This window comes from Papio anubis, chromosome 15 (genome assembly GCF_008728515.1).
Source record: "Papio anubis isolate 15944 chromosome 15, Panubis1.0, whole genome shotgun sequence".
In the NCBI taxonomy this organism is placed as follows: domain Eukaryota; kingdom Metazoa; phylum Chordata; class Mammalia; order Primates; family Cercopithecidae; genus Papio; species Papio anubis.
Window position 1 is genome coordinate 39,118,410 of NC_044990.1, and position 17,505 is coordinate 39,135,914.

A 17,505-nucleotide genomic window follows, 5' to 3' on the forward strand; every position below is an offset into this window, starting at 1 on the left:
TTAAGTTCGTAACAGTCTTCTCCCGACCTGGCAGATGGGGACAGTACCCCTCAAAAGTCTCTTTGCCAGCCCTACTGGACGCCGCAGAAGTGAAAGACCAAGAGGGTGGAGCAATCTTTTAGGGAGCGCCTGTACCCTTCCTCCTGTTCCTCTCTGATTGGCCAGCGTGAGTCACGGACGCCCAATCGCACGGCAGCGTCCGCCGTGCCGCTCGGCGACGGCGCCGCGCATGCCCACTCATGGACCCACCCCGCGCCCCAGCCCTCTGGAGCGCTGGCGAAGGGCACCGGCGGGGAGGCGGCTGTGGTTGCCGGACGCGGCAGTACAGAGCTAAGGTCTCAGGGCCGCGCTGGGACACGGATGGTCCCAGGGGGAGGGCAACAGGAAAAACAAGCACTGACACAACCGCCCCATTTCCCCATATTCCCTAAGAGCAGGTTTTCTTGGGCTGACCATTTTCACTGTGGTGTCCGACTTGGGCAACTCGATCTGCCCGTGGGGACTCAAGGCTGAGCTGCATTTTTAGTTTGCGTCCCGGCGGACCAAAAGGCGAGGGGAAGGGAACGAGTTTTTATAAAAAAGTAAACTTTCGTGTAGAATGGGCTGGGGACACCTCCGAGTTTGGCTTCCCGCAACGTGACCTTTTTAGCGCCGTCCTGGACGCGCTCCCTCGCAGCCAACCCGTCAGTCTCCTCAGGCCTTATCCTGCCCTCTCTGAGGTGGCCGCCTGTCGGCGCTGCAAACGCCACACTTTTGCTCTACGAAGAACCTCCTCACGACTTTCCAAGGTGTGCAACTCAGAAGAGTGCCCCCCAAAACAAGTAAAAACCTTCGGGGAAGAGGCAAAGTCCCTGAGCTATCCCGACCCTAGCCGCCGGCCCGTGTTTGGTGGATCAGGTCCTGGAGCTCGGCAGCCTGGAAGCCCCACACCAGGCCGGCCCCTACGGCCGCTCAGAAAACGCGGCGAGCGGAACCCGCACGCGGAAGCGCCGGCCGCACTGAGCATGCCCAGTTGCAGAGCCGACCAGAGGAGTTTTTTCTTTTCTTTTCTTTCTTTTTTTTTTTTTTTTGGGGGGGGGGTCTCAAGTAGGAGGCCTCCCCACCACCCCCACGCCAACCCCCTACCACCCCCGGCTTAAGCAGCTACCATGGCCCAGGTGGCCAACGCGGCGTTGTCCCAGGCGGGTTGGTAAGTGGCGAGTCCCGCCGGCTGCCGGGCCGCGGGCGCGGGCCGGGGCCCCAAGGAGGTTGGGTTGGGGGCGGCGGGGTACGTGTCGGGGTAGGCGGAGGCTGCTGTCCGCCCCCGGCCTCTCCCCGGGCCCTCCGGGCCGGCTCCGCCCCCGGCGCCACGCGAGCCCAGCGAGTCCCCCTGTGTCCCCTCGAGGCGGCGGCGGCAGCGGCCTGGGCCTCGGGCGGCGGGCGGCGGGCCTGGAGAGAGGCCGGGGGCCGCGAGCCGGGCGGGTGGCGGCCCAGACCCCGGCCGAGTGGAGCGCCGGAGAGGACCTGCAGCGCCTTCGCGCTGCCGCTCCGGGGAGGGGGTGTTTCTGCGGCGGGACAAGGGGAGGCGAAGGCTGGGAACGAAGTGCGGTACAGAGGGACCAACGCGGCGGAGCCCGCGGGCCCATAGGAAGTTGAGGGCAGAGCGGCACACAGCCTGCGCTGCGGTCGGAGCCGCCTCTTCTTGCCCCTTATTTCAAAGTATAGTGTGGACCAGTGCGAAGCTGCCCTCCGCGTCACACACACAACTTCTGGAGCTAAGAATGACCGCATTGTCAACTCGTGGGGGGTGCTCGGTAGAACTTTTCTTGAAAGGATGGTGTTCTGAATTTAAGAGGCCTTTCGTGTCAAGATTTTCAGGATTTGAAAACAATACAGAATTATGTGAAATTAGGCAGTTTCTGGAATTGCGGCCATTACGGTTGTAATCATCCCGTTTAATTCAGTAACGCTTTTCCCAGACTTGCACAGGCACATTCTGGGATGAAGGGTAGGAACGGGGATGAAAAAGATTTGCCTTGGCTCTCTGCAATTACTGCTTTGGAAGAAAGAGTGAGGCATTAAAAGACCAAACAAAACCAGGGGGAATAGTGGTAAACCGTATGTACAGAGTAACAGATGAGTGCACTGTGGAATGGGAGGGAGAGTTAATTTCCTGAAGTGGACTTGGGAAGATGGTAAGGAAAAGGTTTTCTAGCACAGAGCTGCTAGAGACAGGGAAGCGCTTATTGTTTTGCAGAACCTACACAAGATCTATATGGTTCGTGAAAGATGTGGATTTGATTTTGTGAATAAAGTTTTTGATCAGTGGAGGGATATAATCACAACTGTGTTTTGAAGCAGCCCCTCCTGGTTTTAAAGGCACTTGTGTTGTTAAACACCCCATTTTACAGGTGAGGAGACTGAGGCAAAGAGCTGTTAAGTAACTTTCCCGAAGTGACATAGCTAGAAAGTGGTGGAGTTGAATGTTGAGCACAGAGGGCCTGGCTCTGGTCCTGGTTCCTTTAACTCTTATGCGTTATTGTTCCTATAGTTTTTTCACAGAGCATTGGCGTAAAAGATTGTAGAGTTAAAAACTCACTGGCTTCAGTTTTGTTTTTGTTAAATAGGAATCTCTTCTTTTAGTTTTTTTTACCCACAGAGGTGTCCTGAATTATCTTGGGTCGCTCTTTCATTTGCCTTTCTCCCCATTTATCATTAGATTGAGCGTTGATCCTTCACACTAGTAATATTTTCATTTACAAAATCAGTATTTTACTACTTTCCAACATGACCCCGCCTCCTCTGGAAAGATTAGTCTCATTTTTTAGGTCCCGAACACATGCTGACTTTGTTTTCTGTGGCCTCTTATGCTCTTCCAGGGCAGGGAAGTGAGTCTTATTTTTCTCCTTATCTGGATTGTCAAGAAGTGCACCAGATTGTAGGTTCTTTGTAAAGTCTAATACAGTTGACCTTGGAATGCCCCTGCCAGTCAGAATTCTCCGGACAGGGCCTCTGCAGAAGCTTAGGCAGAGTCCCACCCTGCTTTGTTATATTGTTGTAAATCTTCAGCAATGTTATATTGTAGCATTTGCTACTTTGTATTGCAACTTATCTGTTTATGTTTCTCCCACCTGTCTGTGCTGCTTCTGTGTGGCAGTAACTCATAAAGGCAGTAGTAAGCTGTGGGGCTAATAAGACTATCTTTCTAGGAATTGTGAGTTTCATGTAATTCCTGCTAGGTCTTGAACAGACTAGGCATGAGGATCTCCTAGGCTTTCAGGTGGCTTCGACTAAGTCTTTAATTAGGGACTTACTATGTTAAAATTTAGAATCACAAAGGTTTAAAGGCAGAAAAGAGCACTGGAAGGAAAATTTCTGACTGAAGGGCTTTCACTAGCTCATTTTAGTTCTTACATCCTGAGTTTGCTCTTATACTTGGGATTCTCTGTTACTGTCACTGACAAACCATTTTTCTTCGTATTCAAATGTATGTGCGTAGTTACTTGTAGAAGCTAAAAAGAAATAGATGCTAAAACATGGAAACACTATTGTTAAATCTGTTCTACAGGCTTTACCTAAAATAGCAGATTAGGGAAATATTTAGTGCTGAAAAGTTTACAATTCTGAAAATATGATCTTCAGGGGGGTACAGAAGATCTATGTAGACCAATCTGTTCAAGTTTCCATTATTTTTAAGTGCAATTTTTTCCTTCTTAAGGTTTTAATCTTCATTAGAACCGCTGTAAAAATCAATATTTTAAAATATAGCTTCAAAAGTAGCTACCTGGCAGACTTAAAATAATTTTTTTTCTTCAATGGCCAGTAGCACACAAACGATTTGCTGATTTGAACTTAAATGTTTCAGGGTTTTCTACAATATAGTGATTATGTTTAAATAATGCACTAAATGGTACCTTGTAAAGCTTAATTATATGAATGGAATAACTTCATGGGGAAAAGAAATCTGACTCTGAATTTATCTAGATAACAGTATTACTCGCTCTGCATTTTTATTTTCTCTTTTCAGAGATTCATTCTCCTTTGGGATGATATCCCTGATCACTCTGAGTGGAAATACAAAATTCTACTCGTGGGAGAAAGATTTAAAAGGTTGATCTCTGGACATTTTGAATTTTTCTCTTCCATCTTCATCCTTTGTTTGTTTTTAACAGAAACATGTCACGGGGTACCTAATCAGTTGTGTTTTTGTTTTTGAAAAGGTATCTTCTGGCTGGGCATGGTGGTGGCTCATGCCTGTAATCCCAGCACTTCGGGAGGCTAAGGCGGGTGGGCAGGAGTTGGAGACCTGCCTGGCAAAAATGGTGAAACCCCATTTCTACTAAAAATACAAAAAAATTAGCCAGGCGTGGTGGCAGTCTCCTGTAATCCCAGCTACTTGGTGAGGCTGAGGCATGAGAATCGCTTGAACCCAGGAGGCGGAAGTTGCAGTGAGTCGAGATTGCACCATTGCACTCCAGCCTGGGCAACAGAGCAAGACTCTGTCTCAAAAAAAAAAAAAAAAAAAAAAAAAAAGAGTATCTTCCGTGGAATTAGTGTTGCATAGCTTTAACTCTCTCTTTGTACATATGAGAAAACTGAAGCACAGATTTTTCAATAATTTGCTCAGTTATAAATGGCAGAACCAAGAATAGAGCCCAGATGTCTAGAGTAAAGATTCAGTACTCATTTCCACCAAAAATTAACAGAAGTGACCACATCTAATTTAAATTATTGATCAAAAGTGACACATTTTAAAATTGAAAATTGGGTTGAAGCATTTTGTGGTGTGTAAATTTACTTTCCTAGTCGAGGAAAGATAAAGGGCCTATTCTGAGGGGTGATCCTGTTAGAGTCAAATAAATCTTTGCCTTGCAGTGAATCAACTAATTGCGTACTAGGCTTATCTGAAAATCTGGTACATTCTGTATTTTTTGAGGTTTAAGAATACAGTTGGCCCTCCATATCTGTGGGTTCTGCATCCTTGGATTCAACCAGTCACAGATCTAAAATATTTGGAAAAAAAAAAAAAATACAACAACAAAAATAATATGAATAAAAAATAAAATATAACTTTACATAGCATTTACACTGTGTTAGGTATTTTAAGTAGTCTAGAGATGATTTCAAGTATACAGGAGAACGTGTGTAGGTTGTATGCAAATACTGTACTACACTATTTTGTGTCAGGGATTTGAGCATCAGTAGACTTTGTTATCTGTGGGGGCCCTGGGACTGATCCCTTATGGATACTGGGGGATGACTATATCTGAAAAAGTGGGACACTATGTTGTGTGTCTTTGCGTCTTTTACCCAGTAGTTTGAGTTGAAGACCCTTTAAGGTAGCATATGAAATAGCATTTCCATTTTGTTCTGAAAGAACATGTAGTCTTAGGAAGCCCAGGTTTCTGACACCCAGGGGTTAGCCATGGAGTTCTCCAGGTTTTGTTTTGTTTGTTTGTTTTGAGGGCAGAGATGGGATGGAGAGGATAAACAAAGGTCTCGTTTTAACCCCTTTGGGGTTATCTCCATATGATTATTGGTGCTATCACCATGCTGACATCCTCTGGCCCAAGTGCATACATAACTCCTTTCCCTTCGTTTCACCTTTGAACAACTAAGAAAGGCTACAGTTTATTAAGGTCTTTATCAAAATGTAGAACTAGAAAACAACCACGAGATAAATAGAAAAAATAAGAAGCATGATGACAGTACAGGTTATAAAGTGATTATTGTGCTCTTGTATTCAAGGGCCCACTCCATTCCACATTACTTTGAAGATAGCTACTACAAAGAGGTGGAACAACTTCAGGATATTTTGCTGGAATTTCTAATTCCTGGTTTTTGACCTGTCCACAGACGAAGGGCTTCTTTTCATATTCCATTACATAGAGGCTTCTTCTCAGGCACATTCATGACCATGACTAAGAAACTCAGATGCCCAGCCTGCAGCCACTGCTGTGCCTTTGTTTGTTCGGTTCTAGTTTTCTTAGCGACACACCTTTTTTCCAGGAGATTACTGGTGAATGATCTCACTCTTCAGATGAGAAACATTGTGTAGCAGCATCAGTACAACCTCTGCAGTAGCAGCAATATAATTATACCTTCTTATACTAGTGGTAATAGACATAGACTATGAGTTTATGCATATAATAAGAGGGTATTAGAAGTTTTGCTCCCTCACTATTCCAATACATCTCTTAGAAATAGGTAAATATTTGTAGAGAATATTGGTCGTTCTTTGTAAGGTTTAATATTAAGTGCAGGGTTTTTAAAATCTAGAATTATGATATACCTTTAATTATCATACTTCATAGCCTTTAAAGTAAGTCATATGTATAAGACAGGCAGATGCAAATAGCTTGGTATACTCTTTTGGAAAGGATTTGAATCATTAAAACATTTTTTTAGATGCTGAAGAACATTAGAGGAAACCAATTGCTTTTTTTTTTTTTTTTTTTTTTGAGACAGAGTTTCACTCTTGTTGCCCAGGCTAGAGTACATTGGCACGATCTTGGCTCATTGCAACCTCCACTTCCCAGGTTCAAGCAATTCTCCTGCTTCAGCCTCCCAAGTAGGTAGGATTACAGGCATGTGCCACCACACCTGGCTAACCAATTGCTTTTTAATCAGATTTTAGTGGAGCTTGTTGGAGACATCTTTCTATTTTGAAATATTTTCTATTTCTTTAATGGACATTTGTAGCTATCTCTTTGGCTTATATTGTTTGTGAAATTAAAATGTTCAAAGGTAATAAGCCTTGTTGACTTTCTGTCTCAAAATATGTTACACATTGCTTTACAGCTTCTACTGATACCGTAAACTATGAAAAATGACTGGATATTCTGTTGAATTGTGCAAATGTTCAGGTTTCAAGGTGCTGTTTGCAGTGATTTTTTTTTTGGTGACTAACCTATAAATCTAGTTTCAACTGCTTGTAGACTTGACTGCCTTAAGCATAAAGGGGGAATAAAAAGAAACTTGCTACCTCAGCAGGTTGAAAATAATTTTCTCCTTTCATACAGCAGCATTTGCTAAATCAACTAAAAATTGCATAGTAACATTTTAAGAACCATAAAAATATGACTATATCAACTTTTTTGGCTTATGTTTTCTCCTTTTGACAAAAGAATATTGACATTTTGACTTATAATGTTTCAGTTAAGTGCCATCAGTCTAGAAATTCATTCTTTCTGAAAGGTCTAGGATATAGAAGTAGCTGAAGAACAGTATTGCCAGATAAATTTTGGAAGGAGACTACTGAATGCCCAGAAATTTTCATGTAAAAATTTAAGAAACACTTGTGAAGTCATAGCACAACAAAGAAAAGCAAACAAGATGGGGCAAAAATGTATGGTAGTAATGTAAAGTATTAAGAAGGGTGTGAAATCAAAGACACTGATAGCAGAAAGGAAACAGGTTGGTGATGGACAAAAGGAGGAAAGAACTGCATGGTGCTCTAGGGCTAGACAGAGAGCCTATATGTACCATAGCACTGGAACCCCATCAGGTTTCACATCTCTATTAGATGAGTGCAAGTGTGTATATGTACTTCTCACATGTAGTACAACTTTATGGCCTTAAAAGTAGAGGCAAATAGCAGTATAGTGCTCTTGAATTATAATATATTTACAATAATAAGTAAGGCATATACAGAGAAATATGTAACTCTATACAATAATATGTGCACTGAAATACATTTAGTAAATATTTATATCTCCTGTATACCATGCACTGTGTTTGTTGCTGAGATATTATGTACAAGACAGGCAGAATTTAAACATGATATACACTGTTGTTTTACTTGCAAGATTTTGTTGAAACACATCTGAGAGCAATTAACCCAGACTTGGGAAGGTTGGAAGGCTTTCCAGTACTGATGATGGATAAGCAAGGTTTTTGTATATGTCTTCTTTAAATATCATGTCTTCTGCTCTTTGTCTAAGGAAAAAACAAGGCACTGTATATGTCTTCTTTAAATATTGTGTCTTCTGGTATTTGGCTAAGGAAAAAACAAGGCACATTCATCAATGTACTCATTCAACAAATAATTCTTTTTTGTTGTTGTTGGTTTGTTTGCTTTTTGAGACAGAGTCTCACTCTCTTGCCCAGGCTGGAGTGCAGTGGCATAATCTTGGCTCACTGTAACCGTCACCTCCCAGGTTCAAGAGATTCTCCTGCCTCAGCCTCCTGAGTAGCTGGGATTACAGGTGCCCACCAGCACACCCAGCTAATTTTTGTATTCTTAGTTGATATGGTTTGGTTCTGCATCCTCACCCAGATCTCATCTTGTAGCTCCCATAATTTCCACGTGTTGTGGGAAGGACTCAGTGGGAGGTGATTGAATTATGGGGACGGGTCTTTCCCATGCTGTTCTCATGATAGTGAATGGGTCTCACGAGATCTGATGGTTTTAAAAATGGGAGTTGCCCTGCACAAGCTCTCTTTTTGCCTGCTGCCATCCACATAAGATGTGACTTGCCCCTCTTTGCCTTCTGCCATGATCGTGAGACCTCCCCAGCCATGTGGAACTGTTAAGTCCAATAAATGTCTTTCTTTTGTAAATTGCCCAGTCTCAGGTATGTCTTTATTAGCAGCATGAAAAAGGACTAGTAGAGACAGAGTTTCACTATGTTGGCCAGGCTGGTCTTGAACTCCTGACCTCAAGTGATCCACCTGTCCCGGCCTCCCAGAGTCCTGGGATTACAGATGTGAGCCACAGTGTCCAGCCTCAACAAATAATTCTTAAACACCATATTGTGGCAGGCACTTTCTTAGTACAGTCAGATATAGTCTTATAGGGGGAAAAAAACATTAATTACATATTTAAACATGCTGCATCTATAAAAAATACTAGAGAGGAGAAGAGACATCATTCCAAATGCACGTACTAAGGGGGAATTAGTCTTTTCATGGTGGTCAGAAAATAGCAGAATTCCTAAAGGGGAATTTTAGTCTTTTCATGGTGGTCAGAGAATGCTACCCTGAGATCTGGAGAATGAGTGTTAACTGACAAAGTAAGGGGAGCACAGCATCTACAAAAGTCGTGGGGCACTAGGGAGCATGGTGAATACAAACATCTGAATGACCTGGGTGACTAGAGGGCAAGACAGAGGGACAGTGTAGTGAGATGGAGTTAGGAGCTACTTAGGGACAGGTCACATAGCTTGGACCTTGTTGGCCATGATAGGATTTATTTTTATTTTGAAAGTAATAGGAATCAGTTGAAGAGTTTTAATCATGATGTGAGGATTATGGTGTGGATAACATCATGGTTTTGAAGTATGCTTGGGCTGAAGAAAATGGAGCAGGGCAGGACTATTAAATAGATGGCGATGGTTGAGATAAAGAGCAGCAGATTGATTTGATAGATATTTGGAAGGTAAATGGACAGGACTTTCTGACGGATTGGACATGAATGTGACAGAGGAGTTGTCAAAGGCTTGATTTCTAGGTTTTGGGCTTGTATCCTCAAATCAATTACAATTCAGTTAGGTAGGGACTCTTAGAAGATGGTCATATTTTTGGGGGTTGGGTCGGTCATGAGTTAAGTTGGTCATTACTTGAGTGTGAGATCCCTTTAAGTCATCTAAAATAAGATGTCAGGCATTAGGAAATACCAGTCTTGCACTCAGAAGAGAAGACTGGTCTACAGATAAATCTGGAGTCATTCCAGGATAGGTGGTGATTGAAATGGTATATTGATAAGATCATCTAAGGCTGCAGCTGTCCGGTATGGTGGACATTAGTCACATGGCTGCTGATCACTTGATATGTGTCTAGTCTAAATTCAGATGTGCTACAAATGTAAAATACACAGTGAATTTGGAAGACGGTACTAAAAATGAGTGTAGGGATCTCAGTAATTTTTATATTGTTCATACTTTAAAATATATTTTGTTAAAATAGTTACTAAATTAATTTCACCTGTTTTTACTTTTTAAAATATGGCTACAAGACAATTTAAAATTACATATGTGGACATTATATTTGTTGGACAGTACTGATGTAAGAACCAAGCTTTGAGTAAGAGGCTGGGTTCAAGTACTGAGAAATTTTAGCATTTTTAGAGGAGAATTAACCTTTAAGGAGCTGCTAGTCAGGCGAAAAAGCTTTAGAATTCATTATAAATTCATTGAGTTTTTCTAAGAAGAGAAAATGGATATATCTTTTAGAGTTCTTTGATAAGACTATTTGATATGGTCAGTATTAGTTTGTTGACTTGCTGATATTGGAGACTCAGAGCAGCTTTTAAAACATTCTTTATAAATTTAGATATCTGAAAGTCTTTTAAAAAATTTCCCACAATCTTTCTCCAGATTCCTCTAAATATATAAAATGCAAGTAAAATTTAGCTGCAGCTTTTCAGAAGGCAGTCTGTCATGGATATTACATGAAGATGTTAATGAAAATTTTTTATTTTACTAAATTTCTAAGTGGGACCATGAAGAGTTTGAAAATTAATAAAGGTGGATTTTGTAAAATACCTAAGGTGAAACAATAAATGTAAGTATTGATGGAAAAACTTGCTGAATAAATTAAGCCAGTATTTTATAATGAATTTGGAATTGACTCAGTTCAAGCTTTGTTTTGAGAGAGAAATAGGGACATATGTTAAGTTTAAGTGTCCGTAACGTTGATAGTTTGATTGATGCCTTATGACTTTGTCAGCTTCTGTAAGGGAAAGATCAAGTCTTTTCATGTTTTTGTAGTATTCCAAGCATTTAGCAGGATGTAAGTTGCACAGTAGACACTTAAATACTTGTGGAATGAATGTTACTCTCATCTTAATTGGTCTTGGTATCATTCATCATTTTGCTTTTGTGTCCTCAAGGGACATGAAACTTCTTCAAGCTTTTTGTAGAGTAGAAAATTGTGATTTCTGAAATGAATGTTGTGAAATTTAAACAAAGTGTTATGAAAAATGTGATCTCCTCAGAAATGCAGGAAATAGCCTTACGAAAGCTTTCTCTATTTGTTGATATTTTCTACCTTGTTTATAGAATTCAACTGTTAAGAGATATAACTAGTGATAATGTAGATAATACACTTAAAGGTATATGTTTGTATTTAGTTAGAAGAAAATTTTGAAATATGTTGATTGCATTTCTTTGGCTGAGACAACCAACTGTCTCTTTAGGGTCCTTGAAATGTTCTCTCTCATGGTAATATTAGTAGAAACTGTTTTCAGAACTATTTCATTCACATTTGATGTTTTATGAGATAGCAACAAGTTCTTTTTGATATTTCAGAATTGCTTATAGGTTAGTACTTCAGTGATATGGTGCGGCTGTGTCCCCACCCAAATCTCAACTTGAATTGTTTCTCCCAGAATTCCCATGTGTTTTGGGAGGGATCCAGCGGGAGGTAATTGAATCACGAGGGCTGGTCTTTTCCCGTGCTATTCTCATGATGGTGAATAAGTCTCGTGAGATCTGATGGGTTTATCAGGGGTTTCCGCTTTTGCTTCTTCCTCATTTTCTCTTGCCACCACCATGTAAGAAGTGCCTTTCACTTCCTGCCGTGATTCTGAGGCCTCCCCAGCCATGTGGAACTGTAAGTCCAATTAAACCTCTTTTTCTTCCCAGTCCCAGGTATGTCTTTATCACCAGCATGAAAAAGAACTAATATAGTTAATTAGTACCAGTAGAGTGGGGCGTTGCTGAAAAGATACCCAAAAATGTGGAAGCAGCTTTGGAACTGGGTAACAGGCAGAGGCTGGAACAGTTTGGAGGACTCAGAAGAAGAAAGGAAAATGTGAGAAAGTTTGGAACTTCCTAGAGACTTGTTGAATAGCTTTGCCCAAAATGCTGATAGTGATATGGACAATAAGATCCAGGCTGAGGTGGTCTCAGGTGGAGATGAGGAACTTGTTGGGAACTGGAGCAAAGGTGACTCTTGTTATGTTTTAGCAAGGAGACTGGCAGCATTTTGCCCCTGCCCTAGAGATTTGTGGAACTTTGCACTTGAGAGAGATGATCTAAGGTATCTAGCAGCATAAATTTTTAAGCAGCAGAGCATTAAAAAAATGACTTGGGTGCTGTTAAAAGCATTCCATTTTAAAAGGGAAACAGAGCACAAAAGTTTGGAAAATTTGCAGCATGACTATGTGATAGAAAAGAAAAACCCATTTTCTGGGGAGAAATTCAAGCCAGCTGCAGAAATGTGTGTAAGTAGCAAGGATCCTAATGTTAAACCCCAAGACCGTGGAGAAAATGTCTCCAGGCCATGTCAGAGACCTTCACAGTAGCCCCTCTCATCACAGGCCTGGAGGTCCAGGGCGAACAAGTGGTTTCGTGGGCTGGGCCCAGGGTCTCTGTGCTGTGTGCGGTTAGGGACTTGGTGCCTTCTGTCCCAGCCACTCCAGCCATGGCTGAAAGGGGCCAACATACAGCTTGGGCTGTGGCTTCAGAGGGTGGAAGCCCCAAGCCTTGGCAGCTTCCATGTGGTGATGAGCCTGTGGGGGCACAGAAGTCAAGAATTGAGGTTTGAGAATATCCGCCTAGATTTCAGAGGATGTATGGAAATGCCTGGATGCCCAGGCAAAAGTTTGCTGCTAGGATAGAGCCCTCATGGAGAACCTCTGTTAGGGCAGTGTGGAAGGGAAATGTGGGGTTGGAGCCCCCACACAGAGTCCCTACTGGGGCATTGCCTAGTACAGCTGTGAGAAGAAGGCCACCATCCTCCAGACTTCAGAATGGTAGATCCACTGACAGCTTGCACCGTGTGCCTGGAAAAGCTGCAGGCATTCAACACCAGCCCGTGAAAGCAGCTGGAACGGAGCTATACCCTGCATAGCCACAAGTGCAAAGCTGCCTAAGACCGTGGGAACCCACCTCTTGCATCAGTGTGACCTGGATGTGAGACCTGGAGTCAAAAGAGATCATTTTGGAGCTTTAAAATTTGACTGTCCCACTGGATTTCAGACTTGCATGGTCCCTGTAGCCCCTTTGTTTTGGCCAACCTCACCCATTTGGAACAGCTATATTTATCCAATACCTGTACCTGCCTTGTCTCTAGGAAGTAACTAGCTTGCTTTTGATCGTACAGGCTCATAGGTGGAAGGGACTTGCCTTGTCTCAGATAAGACTTTGGACTGTGGACTTTAGGTTAATGCTGAAATGAGTTAAGACTTTGGTGGACTGTTGGGAAGGCATGATTGGTTTTGAAATGTGAGGACATGAGATTTGGAATGATAGAGTTTGGCTGTGTCTCCACCCAAACATCTACTCCCAGAATTGTATCTCCCAGAATTCCCATGTGTTCGTGTTATGGGAGGGACCCAGGGGGAGGTAGTTGAGTCATGGGGGCCAGTCTTTCCTTTGCTAGTCTCATGATCATAAGTCTCACAAGATCTGATGGATTTATCAAGGGTTTCCACTTTTGCTTCTTCCACATTTTTTCTCTTGCCACCGCCATGAAAGAAGTGTCTTTCACCTCCCGCCATGATTCTGAGGCCTCCCCAGTCATGTGGAACTGTAAGTCCTGTTAAACCTCTTTTTCTTCCTAGTCTCAGGTATGCCTTTATCAGTAGCATTAAAATGGTCTGGTACATTCAGTTAGAAAGGAGTTAAGATGATAAGATTATATTTCATGCTAGGGCCTTTAATGAGGCAAAGAAGTAGGAATCTAGGTATCTTGTAGTCTAAGTTGTCATAGAGTTCAGATCCACTGGGGTTTTACCTGAGGACTCTGCTAAACAGTTTACTCTTTTGTTTCTTGCAATTGTGAGCACCAAAAAGGCGTGTATGTGTTACTGTTAGGACATAAAGCATGTAAAATGGGCTCCTCAGTATCCTTGCTCGGTTCAGTGTACTCAGAATGGCAAGTACTGGCAACCCTTTGTGTCTGTGCTGAGAGTGCGAGTTCATATTCAGGGGCCTCTACTCTTAGTAATTGGCGACTACCTTTTTTCTAGGCTGCCTGCTGATTCCCTTAGTATGTTCTAATTTAAGTAATAATGAGATTTCTCAGGATTGTGTTGATTTGACTTCTTTCCTCAGTTTTGCTTCTTGGGGATGGATAGGGTAGGGTTAGTTCCCAGGCTGCATGAGAATCTTTGGTTGCTACATTTGGGAGTTGTACAAGAGCTGGATGTATATTTTCCCTTATTTTGGTTGTTGCTGATAAATTTTTTGACTGCTTTTTCTGGTTGTTGATTTTTTTCCTTTGATTTTTATGTTATTTCCCTGTTTAATTAATTACTCATTCATCAAAAGTCTTTATAAACATATTAATTAGATGTTTCCCTGGTAAAGTTGATACATAATGAAAGTTTTTATATGCGTATATTAAAAACATAATGGCTGTACAATACCATGAAATTTCAATGACCATTTTTGTGCCTGTGTTTACATTGTTGTTAGTGCAAAATGACCACCCAAAATAACACTTAACTTTGTTAATAAACATATCTAGCTGCTCTTTGCAACATAGACACCTGCCATAATACTCATTAAATTTTCTACTAGTTATAAAGACTTATTTAGCTGTGATAGTTCACAATTAAAAGACACCCTCATATAATTAGATGTAGTTTCTTAACAAATTGAGAGTTGAACAAGTTGAAATTTTGATTTGGTATCATGAAAAAAAGAGTGCAGTGTAGTGGTATATACTTTTACAGTTACAGGGTCATGAGAATGGACTTAATAATACATGACAGAAATTATGGTATGCCTACTGAAGTTTGATTAGCTTGAAAGTGCAACAGAGCCTTGACATTTTTACCAGTTTCTACTTACGTGAATAAGCATTTATTTTGATATTATTTTAAGCAAAATGCAAAAGCAGATTAAATACCAAACTAGCCTGAGCTACATTTTTCTAATGCTTAAAAAAAAATGCCCTGCATTAATTAGGTTGAAGGCTAGGCTGATGTAAGAGAAGCCTGAAGAACATAGGTTTTTTTTGTTTTTCTTTTTTTTTTTTGGTCACAGAACAATCCAGAATAGTTAGACAGTTCTGCTTTGTGCTGTCATTTAAGGACTCAGGTTCCTTTCATCTTATTGCTTTGATGTCCCCTCACCCCTTGCTACTCCAAGTGTGGTCCACAGACCAGCAGCATTGACATCACCTGGTAGCTTGTTAGAAGTGTAGAATCTCAAACCTCACCAGCATCTTAATTTTAATAAGATTCTTATTAAAGAATCTTATTGCACATTAAGGTGATTCTTTTGCACATTAAGGTTTGAGGAGCAGCACTCTAGTGTATTGTCATTGTTTTCATGGTCATAGCAGAGTAGCTGTCACATTTGGGTTTCCCTGGCTGGAATGGGAAGAACAGCAGAGAGCCATAGAGTCAGTTCCCTGATGAAGAGACATCGTATCCTTGGTTTCTAAGAACTTTAATCTGACATCCACCTGAAAGGGATTCTAAGAACTGTGGCCTAGCTCACTGATTCTCAAACAATCAACTAGTTAAATCTTATAAACTACAAAACGTTGTGGCAGTGTGAGATTGCTCCAAAAGTTTCTGTACATACCCCGTCATGTGGCAGTAACAGAGTCTGTGGGTTGACATTAATCTATAAACCACACTTGAAGTAGGTCTTATTTGACATATTTGAATTTTTCATTCAGTGATACTGTTCAACTTATGGTAAATTTGAGTGAAGTGGTGTGAGTAAATGAGGCTCTATCTTTTTGGCCTTTCATACTTTTTGATTTAGTTTACTTAATATTCTACTTTTTTAAAAATAGTATTTTTAATGATAATCTTATGTTTGTAAAGACATTTCAGCTTGCAAAGCTCATTTCCCTACATTATATGGCATTCTATAATAATAGGTAGTATGGACTGTATTTGCTTATAAAAAGGGATTACAAGCTTTGTTGGTTTAATCATGCTGATAAGCAATTTGACATATCAAGAAATGGATGCATTTTTTAATGAAATAATGCCTTCTTTTTATGTATTTTGTAACTTTCTTATACTTTTAGTTATGAATTAATATTTGTTTTGAATTGGTGTTATGAAACTTATCTGGGCCATTATATTGGCCAACTGCTTGATGTATTTTATTATTCTTCCCTTGACATGTTTTCATGGAAAATAAAATTGAATTGGACTGTTGGTGGTCTTTTAAAATGGTTTACCTTATCACAGTAGCTTTCATTTCCTGTGTAAATTAAATTGTTTATCATTATTCGTAATGTTTTAAGCAGAAGTCTATGTAAAGTATATGATTATAGATCTTTATATATCTAAGATGTATACTTTAAAAGTGGAAAAATAGGCTCACATTTGACTGTTTTTGTTATTTTCAACTTGCTTGTTGCTGTTATGGCCTGCCTGGTATTCCCTGCAGTATCCCTGTACCCCCAGTTTTTTTTCTTTTTTGCCTAAGTACCCAATATATATGAACTAATAGGTCAACAGGAAGTTAGCTTTTGAAAATGCTGCCAAGGAATGGGCTCAAAAGCTTGAATCACTTTGTATTTGAAACTGAGATGTGTAAATTAAATGATTTTGGATAAATGTTTATATTATAATTAATTCATTAATTATAATTAATTAGAATTTGGTCACAAAACTGAATTATTGTGAGAGATTACTGAGAAAAAGAAAAGAGTTACAGAAACACTACCATGTACCTTTTATATTCAGTTAGATTTATGTCTGCTTGAGAAGCTGTATGGCTGGTGTTCACGAGCATGGGCTCTTGAAGACCAATTCTCCTGAGCTGAGATCAGTCCTGGTTCTGCCATAGATTAGCTATAAACTTGGGCACATTTCTTAACTGCATGCCTCAGTTTGCTTATCTGTAAAATGGTGTCAATATTGTACCTGCTTCATAGTATTGTTAGGAGGATTAGTAAGTTAATACACACAAAGTGTTTAGAACACTGCTTGGCATATGCTGAATGCCCAGTAAATACTTAATGTTCTTGCTATTGTATGTCAAGACTGGACTCTCTTAAATTAGTGTTGCCAGTTAAATACGTTCATGTTACTTGCACATACGAATTTCTGATCTTGTGTCACCTTTGGAAAAAACTGATGCCCTTTACTCTATTTTAGATTACCTTATATAGCCTGTGAGAGTGTTACTTTGATAAAGATAAAATCTTTATATCTTACAGATTTTTAGTCTCAAATATATATATATATATCTCTTACCATTAGCATTTTATAATCTTATAAATATTACTGTCTCAAATTAAAGATAAAATGGTACAGGTAGATAGAATAGTTCATATAATATTACATTATTTCACTTGTACAGGAAGAATAGAAATTTGAGAGAGGAAACTGTCAATATTCTGTCTCTTAATATGGACATGAATTTAAGTCTCAGCTGAAGGGAGGTAATTTCATACTCTTGTTGAAATGTTGCATTAAGTATTTGCCTTTTATTTTTATAAATAAGTATTTCACTTAAAGAGTAGTGTGTTGCCCTCCTCAAAAATTAAGTGTGTGGAACCAGTTGTGCTATATATAAATTTATGAGACAATGTACTGTTTTTTTTAAGTCCAAATACTTTTTTTTTTTTTTTTTTGAGAGAAGGACATGTCTTTTAAGTCTA

The 17,505-nt window shown here is 40.4% G+C and overlaps 1 protein-coding gene across 11 annotated transcripts in view; it reads left to right on the top strand.

Moving 5' to 3' along the window:
- TDRD3 (tudor domain containing 3) overlaps positions 1 to 17,505 on the top strand; it is a 244,140-nt gene that overhangs the window by 45,022 nt on the left and 181,613 nt on the right. For 4 of the 11 annotated variants that reach the window (XR_002518401.2, XR_002518402.2, XM_017951277.3 and 1 more), the window contains exon 1: positions 1,060 to 1,189. The exons of 1 other annotated variant lie outside the window; for it this stretch is intronic. Coding sequence is in view for 3 of the 10 variants with exons in the window: in XM_017951277.3 (XP_017806766.1) it covers positions 1,149 to 1,189 (41 nt within the window). In the remaining 7 variants the exon portion in view is untranslated. Of the gene's footprint in view, positions 1 to 243; positions 1,190 to 17,505 lie in introns of those variants that run through there. 6 more of the 11 variants (XM_017951281.2, XM_003913930.4, XM_017951283.2 and 3 more) reach the window with 5 other exon arrangements.